The 20,110-nt window shown below is 34.2% G+C and overlaps 1 protein-coding gene across 2 annotated transcripts; it reads right to left on the reverse strand.

The window, feature by feature from the left end:
• Nucleotides 1–3,438: 3,438 nt before the first annotated feature.
• Nucleotides 3,439–19,380, reverse strand: POU1F1 (POU class 1 homeobox 1). Of its 2 annotated transcripts, none has more exons than XM_019967324.2 (6): nt 19,115–19,380; nt 15,567–15,638; nt 8,283–8,507; nt 5,664–5,828; nt 4,854–4,914; nt 3,439–3,814 (listed from the first exon to the last, which is right to left on the reverse strand). In XM_019967324.2, the coding sequence occupies exons 1-6, from the start codon at nt 19,254–19,256 to the stop codon at nt 3,604–3,606; spliced, it is 876 nt and encodes a 291-aa protein (XP_019822883.2). In that variant the 5' UTR covers nt 19,257–19,380; the 3' UTR covers nt 3,439–3,603. The 2 variants fall into 2 exon arrangements, with proteins under 2 accessions (XP_019822883.2, XP_019822873.2); XM_019967314.2 differs by having other exon boundaries at nt 15,567–15,716.
• Between the last annotated feature and the right edge of the window lie 730 nt (nt 19,381–20,110).

A 20,110-nucleotide genomic window follows, 5' to 3' on the forward strand; every position in this document is an offset into this window, starting at 1 on the left:
TCTCTTACTGAAGAATGCAGCCCAATGTCATATTCTATTACTGAATGTTAATGTCATGGATGGAGATCACTGAGTTTGAGAGAAGTAGAATTTGGTACAAAAATGTCCATCAATACTCATCTTAGAAAACATAAAATGACCATCCGTCAGCTGATTGTGTTGCACAGACTATGTTTGGAGGGGGAGTGCCTGGTTGTGGCAGAGGTAGTGGAAATGAGTTCAAGAAATTAACACAACCTTGTAAATCAACTATACTTCAATAAAATAAATTTTAAAGCAATTGTGCTTATGTAAACCAGAGTGGGAAATCTGGTGACCTGTGAGCTTCAGGTTACCACCTGCACAGTGAGGTGTATAATTTGTAATGAATGCCTTTAGGAGAAGCCCGCCCTCACCCCATGGACATTCCTTATCAGCCCAGTAGCCACACTCCTAGCCTGGTCCTGGTTGGCCCAATTTAAATCTGTACCCCTGTTTCAGACATTCCCATGTTTAAACTGTATATGTGCAAATCTGAAAAAGAGACCTGTGATGACTTTCTCTTTTGATGCCACTACCCTACATGAATAGGGTTTTGCAGTTACAGAAGAATAGATTAACTTTTCAATTTCTATAGGACCTGAGTCCATAAGTGTGTTTAAGACAATTCCTATTACTTAGTTCTTTTAAGAGTCACTGGATTGAGTTCCCCTTCAAGGAAGCCTGAGGATCCTGAAGTCTGATTTCAGGTACCCAGCTATAGGAACAGCATACACACCCCCTCCCCACAAGCCATCCTCCCAAGAACCTGAAAATATGCATGGGTACATACACACATCTCTGTCCCAAACACTGAAAATATTTCTTTCAACTATTTTTACCATTAGATATGGAAAGTGAAAGTGTTAGCCGTGCAGTTGTGTCCGACTGCAACCCCGTGGACCATAGCTTGCCAGGCTCCTCTGGCTATGGGATTTTCCAGGCAAGAATACTGGGGCGGGTTGCCATTTCATTCTTCAGGGGATCTTCCCGACACGGATTGAAACTGGGTCTTCGCTTTGCAGGCAGATTCTTTATTTTTACCATTAGATATGGAAAGGTAAGTTAAGTGAATTTCTCAGCCACCTCTACAGGTTAAAACTGAGTGTACCAATAGGTATAAGTGACAAACAGATCCTTCCATTTTAATGGAACTCTATGGAATTCTTGAAGATTTCCCACGGAAGAGCTCATAAAAACAAGAAATGGAAAGACTGTGTGGCTAATGTCAGCTTTGGATGTATTCCCAAATGTTAAACACAGACACTGCACAGTAAGTCACATTTGTCACGTGTTTAATTGCAGTTTAGAATTCTAAATAACATTCACCATTTTCTATTTTTAAGGAAGCCAATATCTATTAAAATACTATCTAAATAGAAAATAAGTCTCAAAACTCATTTATACAAATGAGTTAATAGCAAATACCAGTACATTTACAACTAGTAAATAGCTAGTAATAGTATTATTATTACTCATAATAAATAGTAAATAAGGGATTGCTAGTTCAATATTAAATACCACCTCAAAATGTTTCTTAGGGAGAAAAACTGGTTTCCAATGCTAACTATCTAAAGTTGGAAAGAATGACCTTATAGAAGAATGTCTGATGATAATCTAAATTTAACATCTGTAATGATGACTGAGACACATATCCGTGCTTGTTTTTGCTATATAGAGTCAGATTAAACATTCCCAGTCATATTTAAGTGCAAAGAGTCACTATTCTAGATTTATAATGCATTAAATTTGCTTTTATTTGCAAGTTTCAACAGCACGCATACATGTATTTTTAGGAGGGTCTGTATGTATAAATTTGCTCTGCCTTTTACAAACTAATGAATCACTTCCCTAACTAATGTATGTTTTAAGCAAATGAATTATCAAGAGAAAAGTTATAAATCCACACAGCTGAGTAATTTGGAATTTACTCTCAAGAAAAGTCTTTATATATACATACATATATATGTGTGTGTGTGTGTGTGTGTGTGTATGTATCTGTATAGTATTTAACACCTCCTGGGTCCTAGATGTGTACTTAAGCATGGATTATCAGGCCACTGAAAACTGATCTTTTTTTGTTTGCTTTTAATAATATATCAATGTTTCCAGCTATCCAATTGATGTTGATTATGTGTGCACACACATATATATATATAATCTACATAGATTATGATCTGCATAATCCTTAGTCTTTATTAATATTACAAAAAGCAGAAGACAGGACAGTATAGTTTATTTAGTAAGTATTCTAAATAAATTTAGTCTAACTGTTCCTATTTTTTGTTACATAAAATAAGTTAGGTAAACATTGCCAGCAGATTGACATTCAAAACGCAAAACAAAGTCACTATTTGATAGTGGTAACACATTACAGTTTGCTTCTACCTACAAGTTTTAAAGAAGTGCATTCTTTTTTAAATTGAAGTATAGTTGATTTACAATATTATGTTAATTTCAGGTATACAACAGTGATTCAATATTTCTATAGATTATCCTCCATTTAAAGGTACTATATAATATTGGCTATATTCCATATGCTGTACAGTGGTGCACAGTCTTATTAATTAAATACATGTTCCTTAAGGTGCGACTCCCTGAATTGAAAAGCTCAATACAGCAAATTTTTTCATTAACAATAAATCGTATTCTAACTAATTAAACCAAAAATAATCCTCTTTTCTGATGGGACCCCAGATGATTTTCTAGGTTGTGAGATTTCAAAAATGAGCTATGGTATTAAATTTGACTCTCTTCAAGTTTGTGGCCACTGTTAAGAATAAACTCCCTTGTTCATTTAACAAAGATTTCTTTCCACTGTGAGCAAAGGCTTTCCCAGGCACTGAGGAAATAGCAAGTAAGCCAGACATCTTCCTTGTACTTTTATAGCTTATAGAAACAGTAGTGTGGGGCTCAAGATTCCATAAAGCATATTTTCCATAGCTAAACATCAAAAAGCTAATGTCTGGGAAGAATAAAAAGATCATAAATTAATATTTCTACAAATTTCTTTTGAAACACTTCTTTGGGCTCTGTGCCCTAATTGTTACTTCAAAGGCGTCACTTCTGATTAAGATTTATTCCTAAATGCAATAATAAAATTCTAACTTTTAGTTCAAACAAACTATTAAAGCTGATGGCAAGCAGGACATCAGGTAAGGAATTTTCTAATTGGATCTTCTCTGGTGATATTCTTTATGGGACATACTGACTAAAATATTAAAAAGCAGATATACAGCCTTTGGGAAAAGAATCTTTAAACTAAAAGAGCACATGTGCATACTCCTGTGTGTGTGTGTGTGTGTGTGTGTGTGTTAGGGAGAGATAGAGGGAAAGATATAGTGAAAGGGACAGAATCATTGTTTGAATCCTATTAGTCTTTGGCTTAAAATGTACAATGTGCCTTCTGAGAATAATTCATCAACATAATTTAAATTGTATTTATTTTTAAAGTAGAAAAGAAACACTTCTGCAAAAATTACTGATGTGATTTTTTGAAGCTAACCAAATAACTAATTTCTATTTTGGCTGGAGAAGAGAAAGGAATGAAAAGTAGAAACACTCGCTATTACACAATAGGAGAGCCTATCTGCATTCGAGATGCTCCTTAGAAATAGTAAATAAACTCTGATTCAGGCTTGTCTTCACCCGTTTTTCTCTCTGCCTTCGGTTACAAAACCAAACCCTCACCACTTCTTTCTCCAGGTTTAGTTCTTCAGCCATCCGCAGGATCTCCTGAGAGGAAGGCTTATTCTGTTCTCCAAAGTGTCTCTCCAGGGCGTCTTTAGCAGCAATACTGGGAGGTGGGGAGTTGGCAGGAAAGAAGGGAGATGATGGTTTAGGCCCATCAAAATCAAGTTAGGTTACATTTCCTAAATATTAGTACTAACATTAACGTAAAAAGGAAACCTAAAGACGCTGAAAACACCTTCAAAGCTTTTCAACAATAATAAATGTGAAGTTTTTTTGAACATTTAGATGCTTGTCTCATGTAGGCTCCTTTTACCAGAGTCACAGGAAGAAATTAAGGAGGGAACCCCGACATTGTTTATCCACTTTCTGCCACAAGAGGGCACTGACTTACTGAGAAGAAAATAATTCTGTATGCATTTCTAAATGTCCCCCAGAACTCAGGTTATTGAAATGTTTAGTGTACAACTAACCAACCAAAACAAAACCTGTATATTAGCAATTCCTCCATGAGCCTCACGGAAACTACAAAAAGATAAATGAACAATCTGGCTTGAAATGCTAGAAGTCATTTTGAACTTTAAGCAACTAAAATACTAGTGACCAGTTTTGTTAATTTGAAATAATATAGATAGATGACTTCCCTTGTGGCTCAGATGGTAAAGCATCTGCCTACAATGTAGGAGATCCGGGTTCAATCCCTGGGTCGGGAAGATCTCCTGGAGAAGGAAATGGCAACCCACTCCATTATTCTTGCCTGGAAAATCCCATGGACAGAGGAACCTGTAGGCTACAGTCCATGGGGTCTTTCCCGGAGCAAGATTTATGTCTAAACATAAATCAACACATTATGACACAGTAGAAACAGTCATTCTTTTTAGCTGTGATTGTACAGCTTCTGTTTTATCCAAAACTTGCAGAGCAAAACTGTTCTTGAATCAAACAATACATATTTTTCCATCAAATTTTAAATTTCCAGCTGTTTCTCAGAAGTAATTTATTGAATGTTGTGCTTTTTCACCTATTTTCTCAATTGGCTCTATTCATTTTTATGTTATATTGAAACTATATTATACTCAAATGTTCATTCCATTTGTAAAATATCATTTTCTTCTCCACTAACTCTTAATATCTCAAAAGTATACCTGATTGTTGTTCTCCGTTTCCTTTTTCTTTCATTTGCACCAACTTTCTCATTGTATAAAGCTGTGATGCGAAAACAATGAATAATTACAAAAACAAACCAGGTTTTTTTTTTAACTATCAGATTTGGATTTAAAGTTTCTTTATAAAACAATACAAAATAGAATTACCATACATTTTTGTTTTAAATATTTGCAGTATACATCATTTTAGATTACAAGCCCTATATTAAAATGTTAACACAGAAAAAAATATTAACTTTATAAATATTAACAGTTGTCTTTAAATCATACCCTATCTTTGTTGAAACAGTTGCTCTAAATGCTATCAAATCTTGCTCTTTAGCCAGCCTTGACATTAATATAAGTAGATAATTTTTATCACATTAAATTGTTCATCTAGCAATTGCTTGCTATTCACTAGAAAGAACGGTGTGTGTGAATGCTCTGGCTACACTTATATTAGGTTGTAAAAATGATTCATGAATAATTACTACAGTATATAGCACAGCAGGAAAAAATCTGGATACATTAAAAAGAATCATTTCACCACTTCACACCTATGCCACATTGTGTAGAAACTTTCCCTATATATTTTATTCTCTCATTATTTACCTTCTCAATAAATTTATTTCTACACTTTCACTGGCCTTGCTTTTCTTCATAGTGTGATGAAACAAGATACTTATTTTTCATGTCAAAGAGAAAAATCAAACCAAACTTCAAACCTCTTGCTTTAGTACAAATTCAACTGAGGGAAACCATTGTTTTTAGGTTAAAACATCACTGTTTCCAGAAACACAGCTTTTGTACCTCCTACTTGCTCGGCTTCCTCCAGCCATTTGGATAATATTGCTTTTAGTTTGCATGCATTTTTGAAGCTGAGCTGCAGGTTTTCAAATCGGCAGATAGTTGTTTGACTGAATTCAGAGCCATGCACAGCTGCCAGAGCTTCCCCAACATTTGTCTGGGTGTATCCTGTGAAAGAATAACAAAGGCCATGAGCTTCAGTTTTGCAAGAAACACTGATTTGGGTCCACTATTGTATAAATTTGTGTAGTATTTTTGTCAACTATTAAATATTGCTTTTAACGATATATTTGTTAGCAATTTAGAATAACAGTAAGGTTATGCAGTGTAGAATTGTCTAGTATTTTAAAAAATTCCTTCTAGTTAATAAGTTAATATTTTAGAAGCCAAAAGAATTCAGATAGGAACATCTGCCATTCATATTTAGCCAAACTGGATAAATGTGTTAAACACACTTTGCAAAAATATATAAGAAAAGTTTCTAGACAATGTAGCATAGGTATAAAGTAGTGAAATGATTCTTTTTAATGTATCCAGATTTATTTTTTTGCCACTGTGCTATATACTGTAGTAATTATACATGAATCATTTTTATAACCTAATATAAGTGTAGTCAGACTATTCTTTGCAACCCCATGGACTATACAGTACATGGAATTCTCCAGGCCAGAATACTGGAGTGGGTAGCTGTTCCCATCTCCAGGGGATCTTCCCAACCCAGGGACTGAATCCAGATCTCCCTCATAGCAGGCAGATTCTTTAACAGCTGAGCCACTGGGAAGCCGAAGAATACTGGAATGGGTAGCCTATCCCTTCTCCAACTGATCTTCCTGACCCAGGAATTGAACTGGGGTGTCCTGCATTGCAGGTGGATTCTTTACCAGCTGTTCTACCGGGGAATCCTTAATACACACTTTAGAAGACATTTAAAAATTCTCTCTAATCATTATTATTAGGCATCTGTTGAAATATGCTCAAAATCTATAGATATTAAAATATAATATGTAAACTATATGGTGATATATCACAAATATTTTTATCTCAGCTGTAAGAGTGAAAAATTCAACATGTTGAAGTTAACAAATAAAACTAAGAACTGTGTTTACTTTCCCTAAAAGCATGCTTATTATGAGACTTTGGTCACACAACATTTTATGTATATCACCAAGCATTTATTATATCATTTGGTAATGCTTCTATCTCCAGGCAAAAAGTTTTCATAGATTGTCTCAAACATTCTCAGAATATAAGTTGACAAATGTCATCAATGTAGAATTTGAAACATTCACAGTCATATAAAAAGTAAATTGAAAATGAATGTCATAAAGATGCCTACTGCTGTGTTTATGACAAACAGTAACTACATATTAATTCAGGGCCCAAGGCTATATACCTGTATGCATAAAATGATTACATATGATGCCCATCAATTGATATCATTAAAAGTTACCAATGGCTCAGTCCACAAATGCAGAAGTTTGTACTATCAGTTCAATCCATTAAAAATATATTTCATGCATTTAAATCAAGGTTAATTATTATGATTATTTACATTAAAAACACTTCACCCTAGAAAGTGAGCAAAGGCTATGAACAGATCGCTCACAGAAAAGGAATTACAAATGACTGTCCAACACATGAAAAACTTCTTTCACTCTTCACTCATAAGGGAAATTTAAAATGAAACTGCTACTTTCACCTAACTGATTTGCAAAGGTCCAAAAGATTAATAGCATCTTTTCCCTTCAATAACTATTTTTTATTCTACATGCCAGTCACTGTTCCAAGTGCTGAGGATATGCCATTAAGGAGAAAGCAAAGGAAATAAACAAAAAACAAAAAACTTCTGCCTTAACAGAATTCATATTCTGAAGAGTGGCAAAGGAGATACTCATGGTGGCAATAAGATTTGTTAGAATTTACATAGAGACCAATTTGACATCTACTGAAATTACAAATACACATGCTCTTCAATCAAACAATTTTGCTTTTAACACTTTCCCTGCACATATATTTTTATCGGTGCAAAATGCTATTTATGAAGTTAATCATTGCATCATTGTCTTCAGTAACATAAGATTGAAGACCATCTAAATTCCATCAGTAGGAGACTGGTAATATATTCATAAAATGGAATTGAGAGATGCATTAAAAAGAAGAGCTCTCTAAAAAACTAATACTGAAAGCTCTCCAAAATAGTCAAATGAAAAATGTCTATATGAAGAAATACATGAATTTGCTTATATGAATATGCATAGAATAGAAGGATTCACAGAAACTAATAACACTGATAAACAGGAAGGATAAGCAGAGGGATACAATTCTCACAGCTTTTTAGCTTTTGAATCACACAAAGGTATTAATTCAAATAAAACAAAGGTATTTCTAAACTTATGTTTGAAAAGGAGACCATTAATTTAGAAATCTATATATTTTTGCTGCTAAGAATTTACAAGGAAATGAAGGTTGCTATAGGTTTTCATAATTCAACTTACATCCACAGTAGAGATGTAGAATGAGAACTGTCTTAGACTTCTGAGCAGCATGTAAGAGATTAAACAGTAATAGAGTAAGACTTTGCAGACGGAGTTGTGTGTCCCACAGCTGTTAACAAGCACCTACCTAGCTTAATTCTTCTCACTTTAAACTCATTGGCAAACTTTTCAAGTTCTCGGATTTCTGGAGAATCCATGTCTATTGGCTCTTCAACCAATTTGCTTTTCCGCCTGAGCTCCTGCTTGAAATCAGCGGCAGTGGGGTCCTCTGAAAGGAGAGGCTGATGCATGGGAGGAAAACCATGACTCAACGTGTGGTCAGGAAACTTATAAAGACAAGGGGTTAAGCTCCCTGTAACAACAAGAAAAGGATCATTTGTAATTATCCCTCATTTTGATACATGGAAAATTTTGGCCCATCAGATTGTTCTGTGACAGCCAGTCTCAGTTCTAAAAGGTTACCTGACATTTGCTTTTCTGAAGTAGAAGTCAGTGTAGCTTAGTATAAATAGGATCTTTTTTTTCCACCTTCCTGGGAGCAGTGGAAACAAAGATAATGCAAAGCCAAAGGAAAGAACCAGGGACTTGCAAATAATTTAAATAGAAATAAGCAAATTTCAAAAAAGTGTGAGTTTTCCATCATTGTTTTTCTCTTAAAAGACTTCCATAGCAGTCCAGTGGTTAAGACTTCATCCTTCCAGTATAGAGGGCATGGGTTTGATTCCTGGTTATGGAATTCAGCATGGCTCCCCAAAAACAAACAAAAATCTTTTCATTTGTTATTGTGAATCTGAGGTTCAACTCTACCAGAATGTATATTTTCTTAATTATAATCAAGGTGTATGTTAAGTGCTATTCTGGGAAATTTTCATAGCATTGAAAAATTGATTTTACAGCATTAAGAAATCCAATGTTTTATCAGTAAATGCTTAATTTAGTAAAGGCAAGTAAAACGAAAATTATGAGAACAAAAAATACATTAATAAGGTTTAAATAGATTTAATGGTAATGATGGATGTCGACAAAAAGTAACTTTTAAAGATCTATTAGAAGGTCAGCAACAAGATTCTTGCAAAATATACTATGATGGAATCATTTCTTGATTACTATTTAAGAAGAAAAAGTTAAGTGTCAAGGAAGGGTGCAATTCTAGATATGATACATGCTGCTGCTGCTGCTAAGTCGCTTCAGTCGTGTCCGACTCTGTGCGACCCCATGGACAGCAGCCCAACAGGCTCCTCTGTCCCTGGGATTCTCCAGGCAAGAATACTGGAGTTGCCATTTCCTTCTCTGAGATACAATACATAATCCCTCATAAATGATGAAGCACTGAATCCATTGAGTTAGTTAAATGAGAAATCTCAAAAAACTACATGATTTAATTGTTTAATTGCTTCTAGATTTCATTCTTCATTTGGAAAGAAGAGAGAATCTCAGTCAGGGAGTATTGGTGACAGGATGGTATAAGCCAAATTCCCACACATTTTATTTCTGTTTTCTTCAGCAGTATATTACATTTTTATTCATAAGGATTTCACTTTATATTAAATGACATGGGTATAACCAAGACATTTTGATATAAATAAAATATTCAATAATTAATCATTTTTCTTATGAGTATAAATTAAATATAAATGACTATAGAAAATAGGCAGTAATCATTCTTAGAAACTTACTAAAAAATACATCAGTTTTATGCTATTTATAATTTCTCTATAAATACAGTCAGAAATCAGACATGAGTAATAGTGTATTTTGCCAGAATATATAAATCTTAAATTAATATATCAATATGTAATGAGCAAAGAATATTGCAAGTCAGTAAGTTGTTGGCTCATATTATTTATATGAGAAAATATAATTTTGAAGTGTACCCCTATCCAGTAGACTATTATGTTTCTGAAACAAAATACATACAAGTGAGAAATTAAGCAAAATATCATAAAATAAGTATAGCTGTTTCATGGATATAAAAAATGTACAAAAGAAACTATTTCTGTCTAAAGCAATTCATATTACTTTCAAAAATCAAAACTATCCAGTTTTTTGTTGTTATTGTTAATCATCCACTTTTTGCTTTAGTGGGTGGTACATTGAATAGACCAGATACAATTTTAAAAAGCAATTTTATCAATTTTTAATTTATTACAAAATTCAATTTTTTTAATGTTTGTTACATTTTAACAAAGCTCATTTTTGGCCTAATGTTAGTTTTAGATTTCTACTAGTTAAGTAAAATACTAATATATAAAAAAATTTATCACCTTTATGTTAACATTTACTTAATATTTATCTAAGGACTTTTGTTTTATTTTCAGAGAAAAAAGTGTGTATTTTTTTATCCACAATTTAAAATTCATATAAAAACAAATAACGTTCCTTGAGTGCTAAGATGAATTCACTATACAATTGAAACTAGAAGTGAAGCCCTGTGAATACCGCAATAGGCCACATCAATAATCAGTTCATTTTTCAGGTAATCTGTACTCAGGGAAATCAGATGACTCAAAGATTCTGCATCTTAAATATATTTGGTCACATTAAACAAATGCTTTCAAACAAAAGTTTTATAAATATTTACAAAAATATTGGAAGTGTGCCATCTCTATTTATGGAAAAATTTAAAGCTAGTGTATACTTTATAAATACTCTGGAGAAATGGACATTTAGAAAATAAATTTGAACATGAGTTCATAAAGAGTGCACAAGAAATACCATGTTCAAAAGTTTGGCATCTAGAGGAGGAAGGAAAACACGATGTGTGCTGTGTTATTTTTCATTAACTGAAAGTATCCACAATTATCCACAGGGACACAGTTTTCCTGAAACTAATGTTAAACAGAAATTTGGGACAGTCACAAGCATGGTCAGACAAACTGATTTCTATTATATGATCCTGTATTTGGGAGAAAATGGGGATTGATTGGTATGGTATATGTGACAAGGTATTTTAAAAGGTTTTTCTAAAGCCTGGAATATTAAGAAGTCGGGGTTTGAGCACGGAGAGAAAAGATGCAGGAAGTTGTGTGCCACAGAAGTTTCATGAATATTTTCCAAAACACTGATAAACCAAACTTGTCTATAAGCCTAGAACAAGTGCACACCTAAATAGCTTGGAAAGGTTTGTACATTCTTTACGGTCCAAGATGGATTTTCACCCTGCAGATTAATCCACCATAGCCTCTCTGAACTGCTCTGCATGGACTTCTGGACGGCAGAGGAGGGAGAGGAACAGAGATTAAATCTTTAAAAGCAGAAGATGGGAAGCTGAGGTCCAGCATGCCTTACGGGCACCTGATTCAAGGTCCCATGATACAGGGCACACTGCTTTTCTGCAGCACGTGGCTCAGACAGCTGCTAACTGACAACATCTCTGAGGTTGTGAGCTAGAAGCTTTAAAAGAACAAACAGGGGAAGAAGGATATAGTAAAATACCCCCACCTTGCTGTAGAGATGCACAGCACAGTTCATTTAAATATTTCCATTTATTTTCTTTTTTTACGTTCATGCATGACAATGTGAAACAAATCATAAATTTGAATTGTGATTTTTTTTCTCTTTTGTGCATTGCTACATCCTATCCACATATAAACAGGTCTTCTGCCTAGTTCTGTAAATTAGGTTGATTTGGAGCACAGCCATGGCCATTTGTTTACAGATTGCCTGTAGCTGCTTTTGAGTTGTGAAGTTGAGACAGATGCTACATAATTTAAGGAATAATACACAGTGTCCATGCTACTGCAGGCGCCTTTCATGATCCAGAGGCAAAAGATGGTCAGAATTACTCCTTCCCTTAGTGTCAACACATCCAGAATAAGTGAGGCAAAAATAAAACTAAATAAAACAAAAAAGAAAAAAAGGAAATAGAAAAAAGACAATTTAAGAATGAAGAGATGGCCTCCAAAGTAGACTGTTTTCCTATGTAAATGTGAAACATATTTCTGGTACCTCTTGTCCTAGCCCAGGTGGAAAAGACACTTTTTAGCTATATTCATCTTTTATTCTTATTATTCACATCTCATTTAAAAAGAGCATTCATCTCCTTGAATAATTTTCCAACATCAGCTATTTTGCTTTCCTCTTAAGATCAATTTTTAATCAAGGACTCTTACTGCACACCTTGGGTGGCCATTAAAACACATAACCTTGCTGGGTTTAGCAATCATTACCATGTAGCTGATTAGCCCAGTTCACACAGGACGGTGGGCAAGGTACACAGCTCATTAAGTTTGTTTTCCAACTTTCACCCAGCTTTACAAATGAGAACAGACACCACCTTGTATACCCAGAAATCAGAATTTTGAAAGGTTTTTGTTATTAGTTTTCTTTCGTGTTTATCTAGAAGAGATTTTTGAATAGTATTTGTAATTCCCTGTTTCCTATTATCCATCCTGCAGGCTGTTGAATTATTTAAGTACTTAGGAGAGAAGAAACAGAAGAAGAAATTTAACTATGAATGTATCTGAAGAGAAGATCAAGGAGAAAACCAGGCTAAGTTGGTAGAAAGCTGCCACAACTCAACTCAGATAGAGCTATGTATGGTACCCATCACAACTTGGATGTGAAGAGACTAACACTTTGAGATGCTAACTTGAACGAGGTTTGTAATTAGTTCCTGGTGTGGCTAATTCATTTCACCCCACCAATCATTCTCTTTGATATCCCCACACCTGGACTATGAGGTACAGAGGATTCATCTGATGATTAGAATCCTTCCTACCAACCTTAGCTTAAAATATGAGCTGTAGCTCTTGCTTTCCAGTGAGTTATTAATTTAATGAAATGCTCAGACTACATATAAGCATCAGAGTATAGGGATAAAATAACCATATTCAAATAAAGCAATTTCACACCCTTTGAAATATTGCTCTTTGTGCAGCTTCACTTTTATATGGAGTATGTGACAATGAACCTTCGTTGTTGGTGATTAGACGCTTCTGTGGATTGTGTGGAAGTGGCTGATTTGATGAACGCCTGAGACTTCTCAGAAAATTCAAATGACATTATCAGGTTTCTCTTGTGTATTTTAAACCTTTTGTGAATTCCTGAATATTCTGAATCCCTGTGTTTTATGACTCAATTTGTGTAGCTTCTCTGGGGATGACAGCAGAAAGGTTCAGATTCTCTGAGATTAAATCTGCCGTGATGCAAAGGCTAATACTGAATATATGTCAAAATAGTGACATTGTAACAAATTACAAAGCACATCACATTTTAATGATCTCCCTCTCAAAAATATTCAAATATAATCTCTATGCTTGACATGGTGAATTTTTCTTTCAGCGACAAAATATATGTAATTTTGCTTTAAGACTACAGCAATACCTCCAAAGCTTAGGACATCCATTTTTTTCATTATTATCACCAACCTGGGCTTTGAATCATTTTAAAAGGTTTTTCCAAAGACCTCTCCTTTTTAACTTCTAATGGAGATGAAAGTTTGCTGAGGGCCTGCTGAGGAAACTTGGACCAGCACAACCTGAGTTGCCTGTGGACTCTCAGTGTGAACCTGGGCTTGTTACCTGCAACCCTGGAAACAGGAAGGAAGTCAGGTTTCTCAGGCCAGCTGTGAACTCAGCAGCTTCTACCTAGATCTGGTGGGAGGGAGGTAGTAGTAAAAATCATCTCACAGTGTTTGGTCTGAGCACTAACCTCCACTCATTGCTGCCCCTTGCTGGGTGCAGAGATGACTTAAGTTGCATGTGGGTTCCTGGGAACTACTGTGAAGGAACAGCAAGGACTCTCTCCTCCAAGAAAGAGTAGCACATGTCTATAAACTCATCATTTCTTGTCTCTGTAATCCAAGTGTGGTGGAGGCCACAGAAAGCATTTGAGCGGCACCGCTAGTGGCTAAATGCACATTGTTCTACTATTTCTATAATGAAAGTAGTTCATCTTCAACGAGAGATCCTCTCATTAACCATGGATACTGATTAACAGCTAAGTACACGAATCATAAACGGTCCGTTTTCACAGAGGAAGAAAAATATGACTTTCCTTATTTTTTAATTATTGAAGAGAGACATTAAGATTTAAAGGTAACCATTAAGAACATCAGTTTTCACTTCATCATAAAGGTGAGGATATAAGTTTATTCAGAATGCTCTCTAACAGAATGTAGGAAAAGCTAATTTGTTCTAGAATATATTATTTTAAAGTTTTAATGTTTTATTTAGTGTAAATTTGAGAAATTTTTAGAAATTAAAGGTTGGTGAACTAAATTCTTTGTTCAATTTAATTTCAAATTTATAGGCATAAATCTATGTTTGATTTTTTAATTACCTACTTGGATAACAACTATTACACGAGCATGCACACACACACGTTTATATTTTTCACATAGAATATTAGTAGTTTATTGTCACTGAAATTATTTCTTGCTGCAGAAATAAATATAAAAGATTGAGATTTCTAAATAATTTCTGTGCACAAAAAAATTACTGTATAGCCATGGTCTAAAATTAAGTCATAAATTTTGTGATGAGTGGATCTCTTAGGTCAGATTTTCTTTCCCTTAAGAAAGTTGCTAACAATACTTTCATTTAAGTGTCAGCAAACAAGATAGTTTATCTTGATATAGTGATGCTTTCTTTATCCAGAGGGAAATAAGTATGTAACTTATACTATTTCAATCTTATCCAAGACTCAGAGCATCTCAGACAGGGCTGCCAAGGATTCAACTATGGTTAAAGTTGCTGCAAATCTCTCTTAGCCTTCAATGTCTTATTTATCTTTACAGACCAAATGGCCAAAAGAAATACTGTGATGAGGAATATGCTCTATAAGTTAGTCTATCTGCTTTGGTAGCCACAAAAGATTATTAAGCACTTTCCTGTTTTATTTTAAATTCAGGAACTGAAGGAACAGCCAAAATCTCAAGGGAAATGATGACTATTAAGTTCCGTACCTCATAATCATTAACCCTGTTGGTATGGAGGCGGGCAATGAAGTCATTTAAAGCTTTTGCTGACTTGCTCACTGTTGGCAACTGAGGAATTTTAAATCTGACCTTATTTTAGTTAATTTACTTTTAAATTTAAATAGTTACATAAGGCTAGCAGCTACCTTATTATTACTGGAGGCAAGCCCACCAATGGCATAAGCAAGTGACAATTAGCAGTTTGGCAACAGAGAATTAGAATAAAAATCATACAAAGCAAACACAGGCGTTAAGAAGCATAGCAGTTCATTTCAGGCATGTGGAGAACAGCAGTGATCAGGTATAACTATTATGATCTCTGAAGGCGTTACAGATCAGGGACCATTATAGTAAGTGGTGGATTTAGCAGCAATTTCTAAGGTTAGGAGATCTGAATTTCATGATACACTCTGGTCAAGATTCCCTTCGACCCAGAAAATGCATCCAAGCGTCCCCAAACTCAATCTTACATGTAAAGACAATTTTTCTTACCTGCCATCACGCCATAGGTTGATGACTGGTTTCCATAATGACAGGAAGGAACAGAATAATGAAGTCCTGTTGCTGTGTTTCCCAGCATTGTCACCACAAAACATGTGCACAAACATTTAGGAGTTTGGATCAAAGACAAAATAGACGGGACTGGTAAGAAAATGTATGAGGATTCAAGACACATTCGTTTCATTTCAAATGTACACATTTATGCTATTCTTAAAGTTATATGCTAATAATTTGTTCTCATTTGGGGGCAGTTCTCTGATGAGTATGCTAAAACTAGGGGTTGACATTTTTCCCAAGTTCATGAATCATCACAGTGGACTAGAGCCTTCATTAATTATATCCAGTGTTCTGGGTTGGTGTGACTGACCAGTTTTAACCTTGGTGGGCTACAGTCCATGAGGTTGCCAAGTGTCAGACATGACTGAGTGACTGAGCACACGCACACAACTGGAAGCTGCAGTTTTCTTGCAGGTTTCACCCAATGTAGACTTTGCAAAGAACTGACCAGAGAATAGTCTCTTAAAATTCTCGTATAACATGGTACTATAAAATTGTCTTTTGCTGGAGCAATGAATACAGAAATCAACTCTTCATGGGTCTTTACTTTTACTTCTGCTCATTCACCTAACAAATTTCTTCCATCAAAGAGGAAGTGGCAGAGCCACTAGCCTTTTATTGGGTATGATCATAAAACTCCATTAAATTCAGAGGCTTACAAAAACTCTGTGACAATGTGCAATGTATTTAGGCTGGTATTGAAACCATGAGCTTGTAGATTTTCTGCATGCACACAATTAATTGAACAATTCTAATGATGAAGCTGGTCAAAAAATAAATTCATTGATCACTGAGTAACTAGAGGTTTATAAAGGTTGAGTCCAGCATATAACTTAACTTCATTTATAAATAGCTACAAGTATCATTGAATTAAGGTGTATTTTGAAATTAAATTTGAATTACTTAACTTCTATCAAGCTTTCAACATGAATCACAATGAACTACTAACAATAAAATCACTAATCAATGTTTTCTTTTATATCTTATTTTCTACTTTTTCCCATTATGTCCTGAATAGAGTGGTGGATTTTCAAAAATATAATTGTATCTTCTTGAATAATATGAGATATTAGAAGAGATTTATAGTCCTTTTTGAAAATATGTGGTCTATCAATTAAAGACATAAAGTAAAACATTTTCTCTAACTATAACTCATTTTTAATATTTTAAAGTATCTGTATAAATTTTCATTTTACAACTGACACATAGAACTGAAATAATTTTGTGTTATAATAATTTCTATGCATTCCAAAATTAAAGAAACATGAAACGCATTGAATATCCAACTGCTCCTCTCATTATGCTGCTGCTGTTGCTAAGTCGCTTCAGTCGTGTCCAACTCTGTGTGACCCCATAGACAGCAGCCCACCAGGCTCCCCCGTCCCTGGGATTCTCCAGGCAAAAACACTGGAGTGGGTTGCCATTTCCCTCTCATTATAATCATTTCTAATTCTTTACCTAGACAATTAGATATATACGGTTACAATTTGATGGAGAAATTATAGAATCAATGCTATTGCTATTTAAAACAATAACAATAGCCATTTAGGACATTGTTACTAATTATGAATTTTTTTACCTCCAAGGTTTAAATCCTTTTGTTTTGCTGATTTGGGGAAGTCATATAAATGACAAGCTAATTTACTAGATACATTATTTATTTACTTTTATTTTTTTTAAATAAATAGGGTTTTGAGCTTAAACCTGCTTAATTTTAACCTCAATTCCAATTTTTATTCTAGCCAAATACTATCCACATACAGTATATTATGCAAAAATGCACTATCCTTCTCATTCTCAATCTATTTAAATGTCCATTATTTAAAATACACAATTAGCTATGTGATAATTGTATGGGAAGAGTCCAGGAGATAGTGAAGGACAGGGAAGTCTGGCATGCTGCAGTCCATGGGGTTGCAAAGAGTTGCAGAGTTCAGACTTAGCGACTGAACAATACAACAATATGTGATAATTGTTTAAATTTATTTATACCACACCTCTTCATAAAAATACTTTATTACTTTTTTTTAAAACCATGTTTGAGGATATTTGCATCAGCATATGTTTAATTAAATTCTGAGACTCTTCAGTAGATAAAAAACATCTCTACATTAATAATTTTCCCCAAATCTAGATAATATGATCTTCAGATATTTGAAAATTCTGTTAAAGATTAATACCAAACTTACATATAACTTTCAAAGCTGCTTAATTTTAACAAAATATAAGGCTAAAATATTTTAAATTGGCATATAAATGTGTCAACTCAAATTGATTTTTAAATTTATAAAATTTAGCTCATATTTAGATTGCTTCACTTGTAAAGTGAAAAGTGCTATTAAACAGACATTTACCCAAGACATTGTTTATTAATCAAAACCCTTTGTTACTGAGTAAAAATTAGACACATTAACAAAACATATTTATTTACTTGGTTGTGTTTGAGACAATATATTTGAATTAATTTTAATTTTCATCTAAGAAAGTTATATAAGAAAATATAAAAACTTGATTAAAGGTTGAAATCTCTTCAGAACTAAATCTTGAAAAGATTCAAATCAGTTCATGGATTCTAAATATTATATTGCCTCTAGCCTAGATGGGAGGGGAGTTTGGGTAAAAAAGGATATAGTGTATGTATGGCTGAATTCCTCTGCTGTCCATCTGAAAATATCACAACATTGTTAACCGGCTATACTCCAATATAAAATAAAAAGTTTTAAAAATAAACAAATAAATATTATATTGCCTCTAGACTTGGTTTCTGAGTTTTTAATTATTCTAAAGAAGTTAAGTGTATTTAAAGTGAAAGTGTTAGTCGTTCAGTTGTGTCCGACTCTTTGCAACCCCATGGACTGTAACCTGCCAGGCTCCTCTGTCCTTGGACTTCGCCAGGCAAAAATAGTGGAGTGGGTTGCCATTCCCTTCTCCATGGGATCTTCCTGACCCAGGGATCAGACCTGGGTCTCCTGCATTGTAGGGAGATTCTTTACCATCTGAATAAAGTGTATTTAAACATCTAATTATTTTATTCTTTGAAACCCACTGTTGTTGGTATCAGGAATCATTCAGTTGTGTTTACTCATTTTTAGTACGGCATTTTTTAGACATGGTAGTAAATGTAATCTAAAAACCAAATAAATCTCTAAGAGGAAAAAAAATCACCTTTTAAATTATTTTACACTATTTTTTTGGTTTTACTCTTTATGCATACATGTTTGCATAGAGTGGTTTTCAGACTCACTGTTTACTTGTATAGAAGACAGGTTTTATAATAAAATCAACAATACTTGAAATTACTACACTTACTAATATTTCTTGAATATTTTCTTAGGCATTTTGTCTTCTTTAATATCCTGAATATTTAACTTAATACACATTAAAATTTTTTTAAAAATGAGATTCTAAACTAGCAAGATTCAAAGCACCCATCCTGATATCTTAAGGTGCAGCCGCATGTAGACTGTTATTGAAGTTAGTACCTGTGGACATCACGTTGGTGGCGTGGTTGGAGACCGGTAGGCACTCCGCAGCACTGGGATGCATTATCAGAGGCAGAGTTGCAGAAGACTCAGAATTCAGAGGTATAAAGGTATCAGTCGAAGTAAAAGGTTGGCAACTCATTCCCACAAAAGAATAGAAACGGAGAAGAGGTGCCACTCCTCAAGTCAGTTTTATTATATTACAATCTCAAAGGGCCGTTTCAAATCTCACTACCTGCATATATACATCAGGGAGGCTCTGAAGCACCAAGAGAGCGCATGCTGGTATTTATACTGCAGGGAAATCCCTTTATACATGTTAATCATCTTTTCCCAGGGGTATTGCTTTATCAATCTGGACAGTCTTCCTTCTTACCCAAACACAATCCATGCCCAAGAGGGGAAGCTGGTTCTTGGGTAGGGAATGAAGGCAAAGGAGAAATCTGAAACTCAATTTGACAACTTCAGTGATTCAGATCTTTTAGAAAGGAATCAAGAATTTAATAAAAAACTGTCCCTCAAAGAAATAATGCTGCAATGAATTGAAAGATACTGGGTGCCTCTTTGCTATGAACACAATGACAAATTTATATGTATGAGATTTTTTTTCCTTTTTTCTGATAACTTCATTAAATCTGAAAAATAATATAAAAGTACAGGACACAATTTTAAGAAGCAGACTCCTTAAAAAGAAGCATAGAAGACTAAATGTGAGAATGACTATATTACTGACTACTGATTCATATGCAGTGCAATCCTGAAAAACTGTAAGAAGAATTGAACTTTTCCTATAAAATAAATAGGAAATGATAAAATATTACAGTTGGAGTCATTTGTAGACAAGATGAACATAAGTGACAGTATCTCTTCCTTGATTTCAATTTGCTCAACCGGATGTACCCACTTAGTGAGCTCTTACTAGATGGCAACACTGTTCTAGTCACTTTCCACAGTTATGTCAGCAAATTTCACAGCATCTTTGTGAGATCTGTACCA

The sequence above is a fragment of the Bos indicus genome, chromosome 1 (assembly GCF_029378745.1).
Source record: "Bos indicus isolate NIAB-ARS_2022 breed Sahiwal x Tharparkar chromosome 1, NIAB-ARS_B.indTharparkar_mat_pri_1.0, whole genome shotgun sequence".
Lineage (NCBI taxonomy): Eukaryota > Metazoa > Chordata > Mammalia > Artiodactyla > Bovidae > Bos > Bos indicus.

Coding starts and splice junctions, on each gene's coding strand:
- POU1F1 (XM_019967314.2), bottom strand. CDS start 19,256: ATGAGTTGCCAACCTTTTACTTCGACTGATACCTTTATACCTCTGAAT. Junction 8,508..15,566: donor AACCTATGGCGTGATGGCAG/GTAAGAAAAATT, acceptor TTGTTGTTACAG/GGAGCTTAACCCCTTGTCTT. Junction 4,915..5,663: donor GGAAGCCGAGCAAGTAGGAG/GTACAAAAGCTG, acceptor TTCGCATCACAG/CTTTATACAATGAGAAAGTT.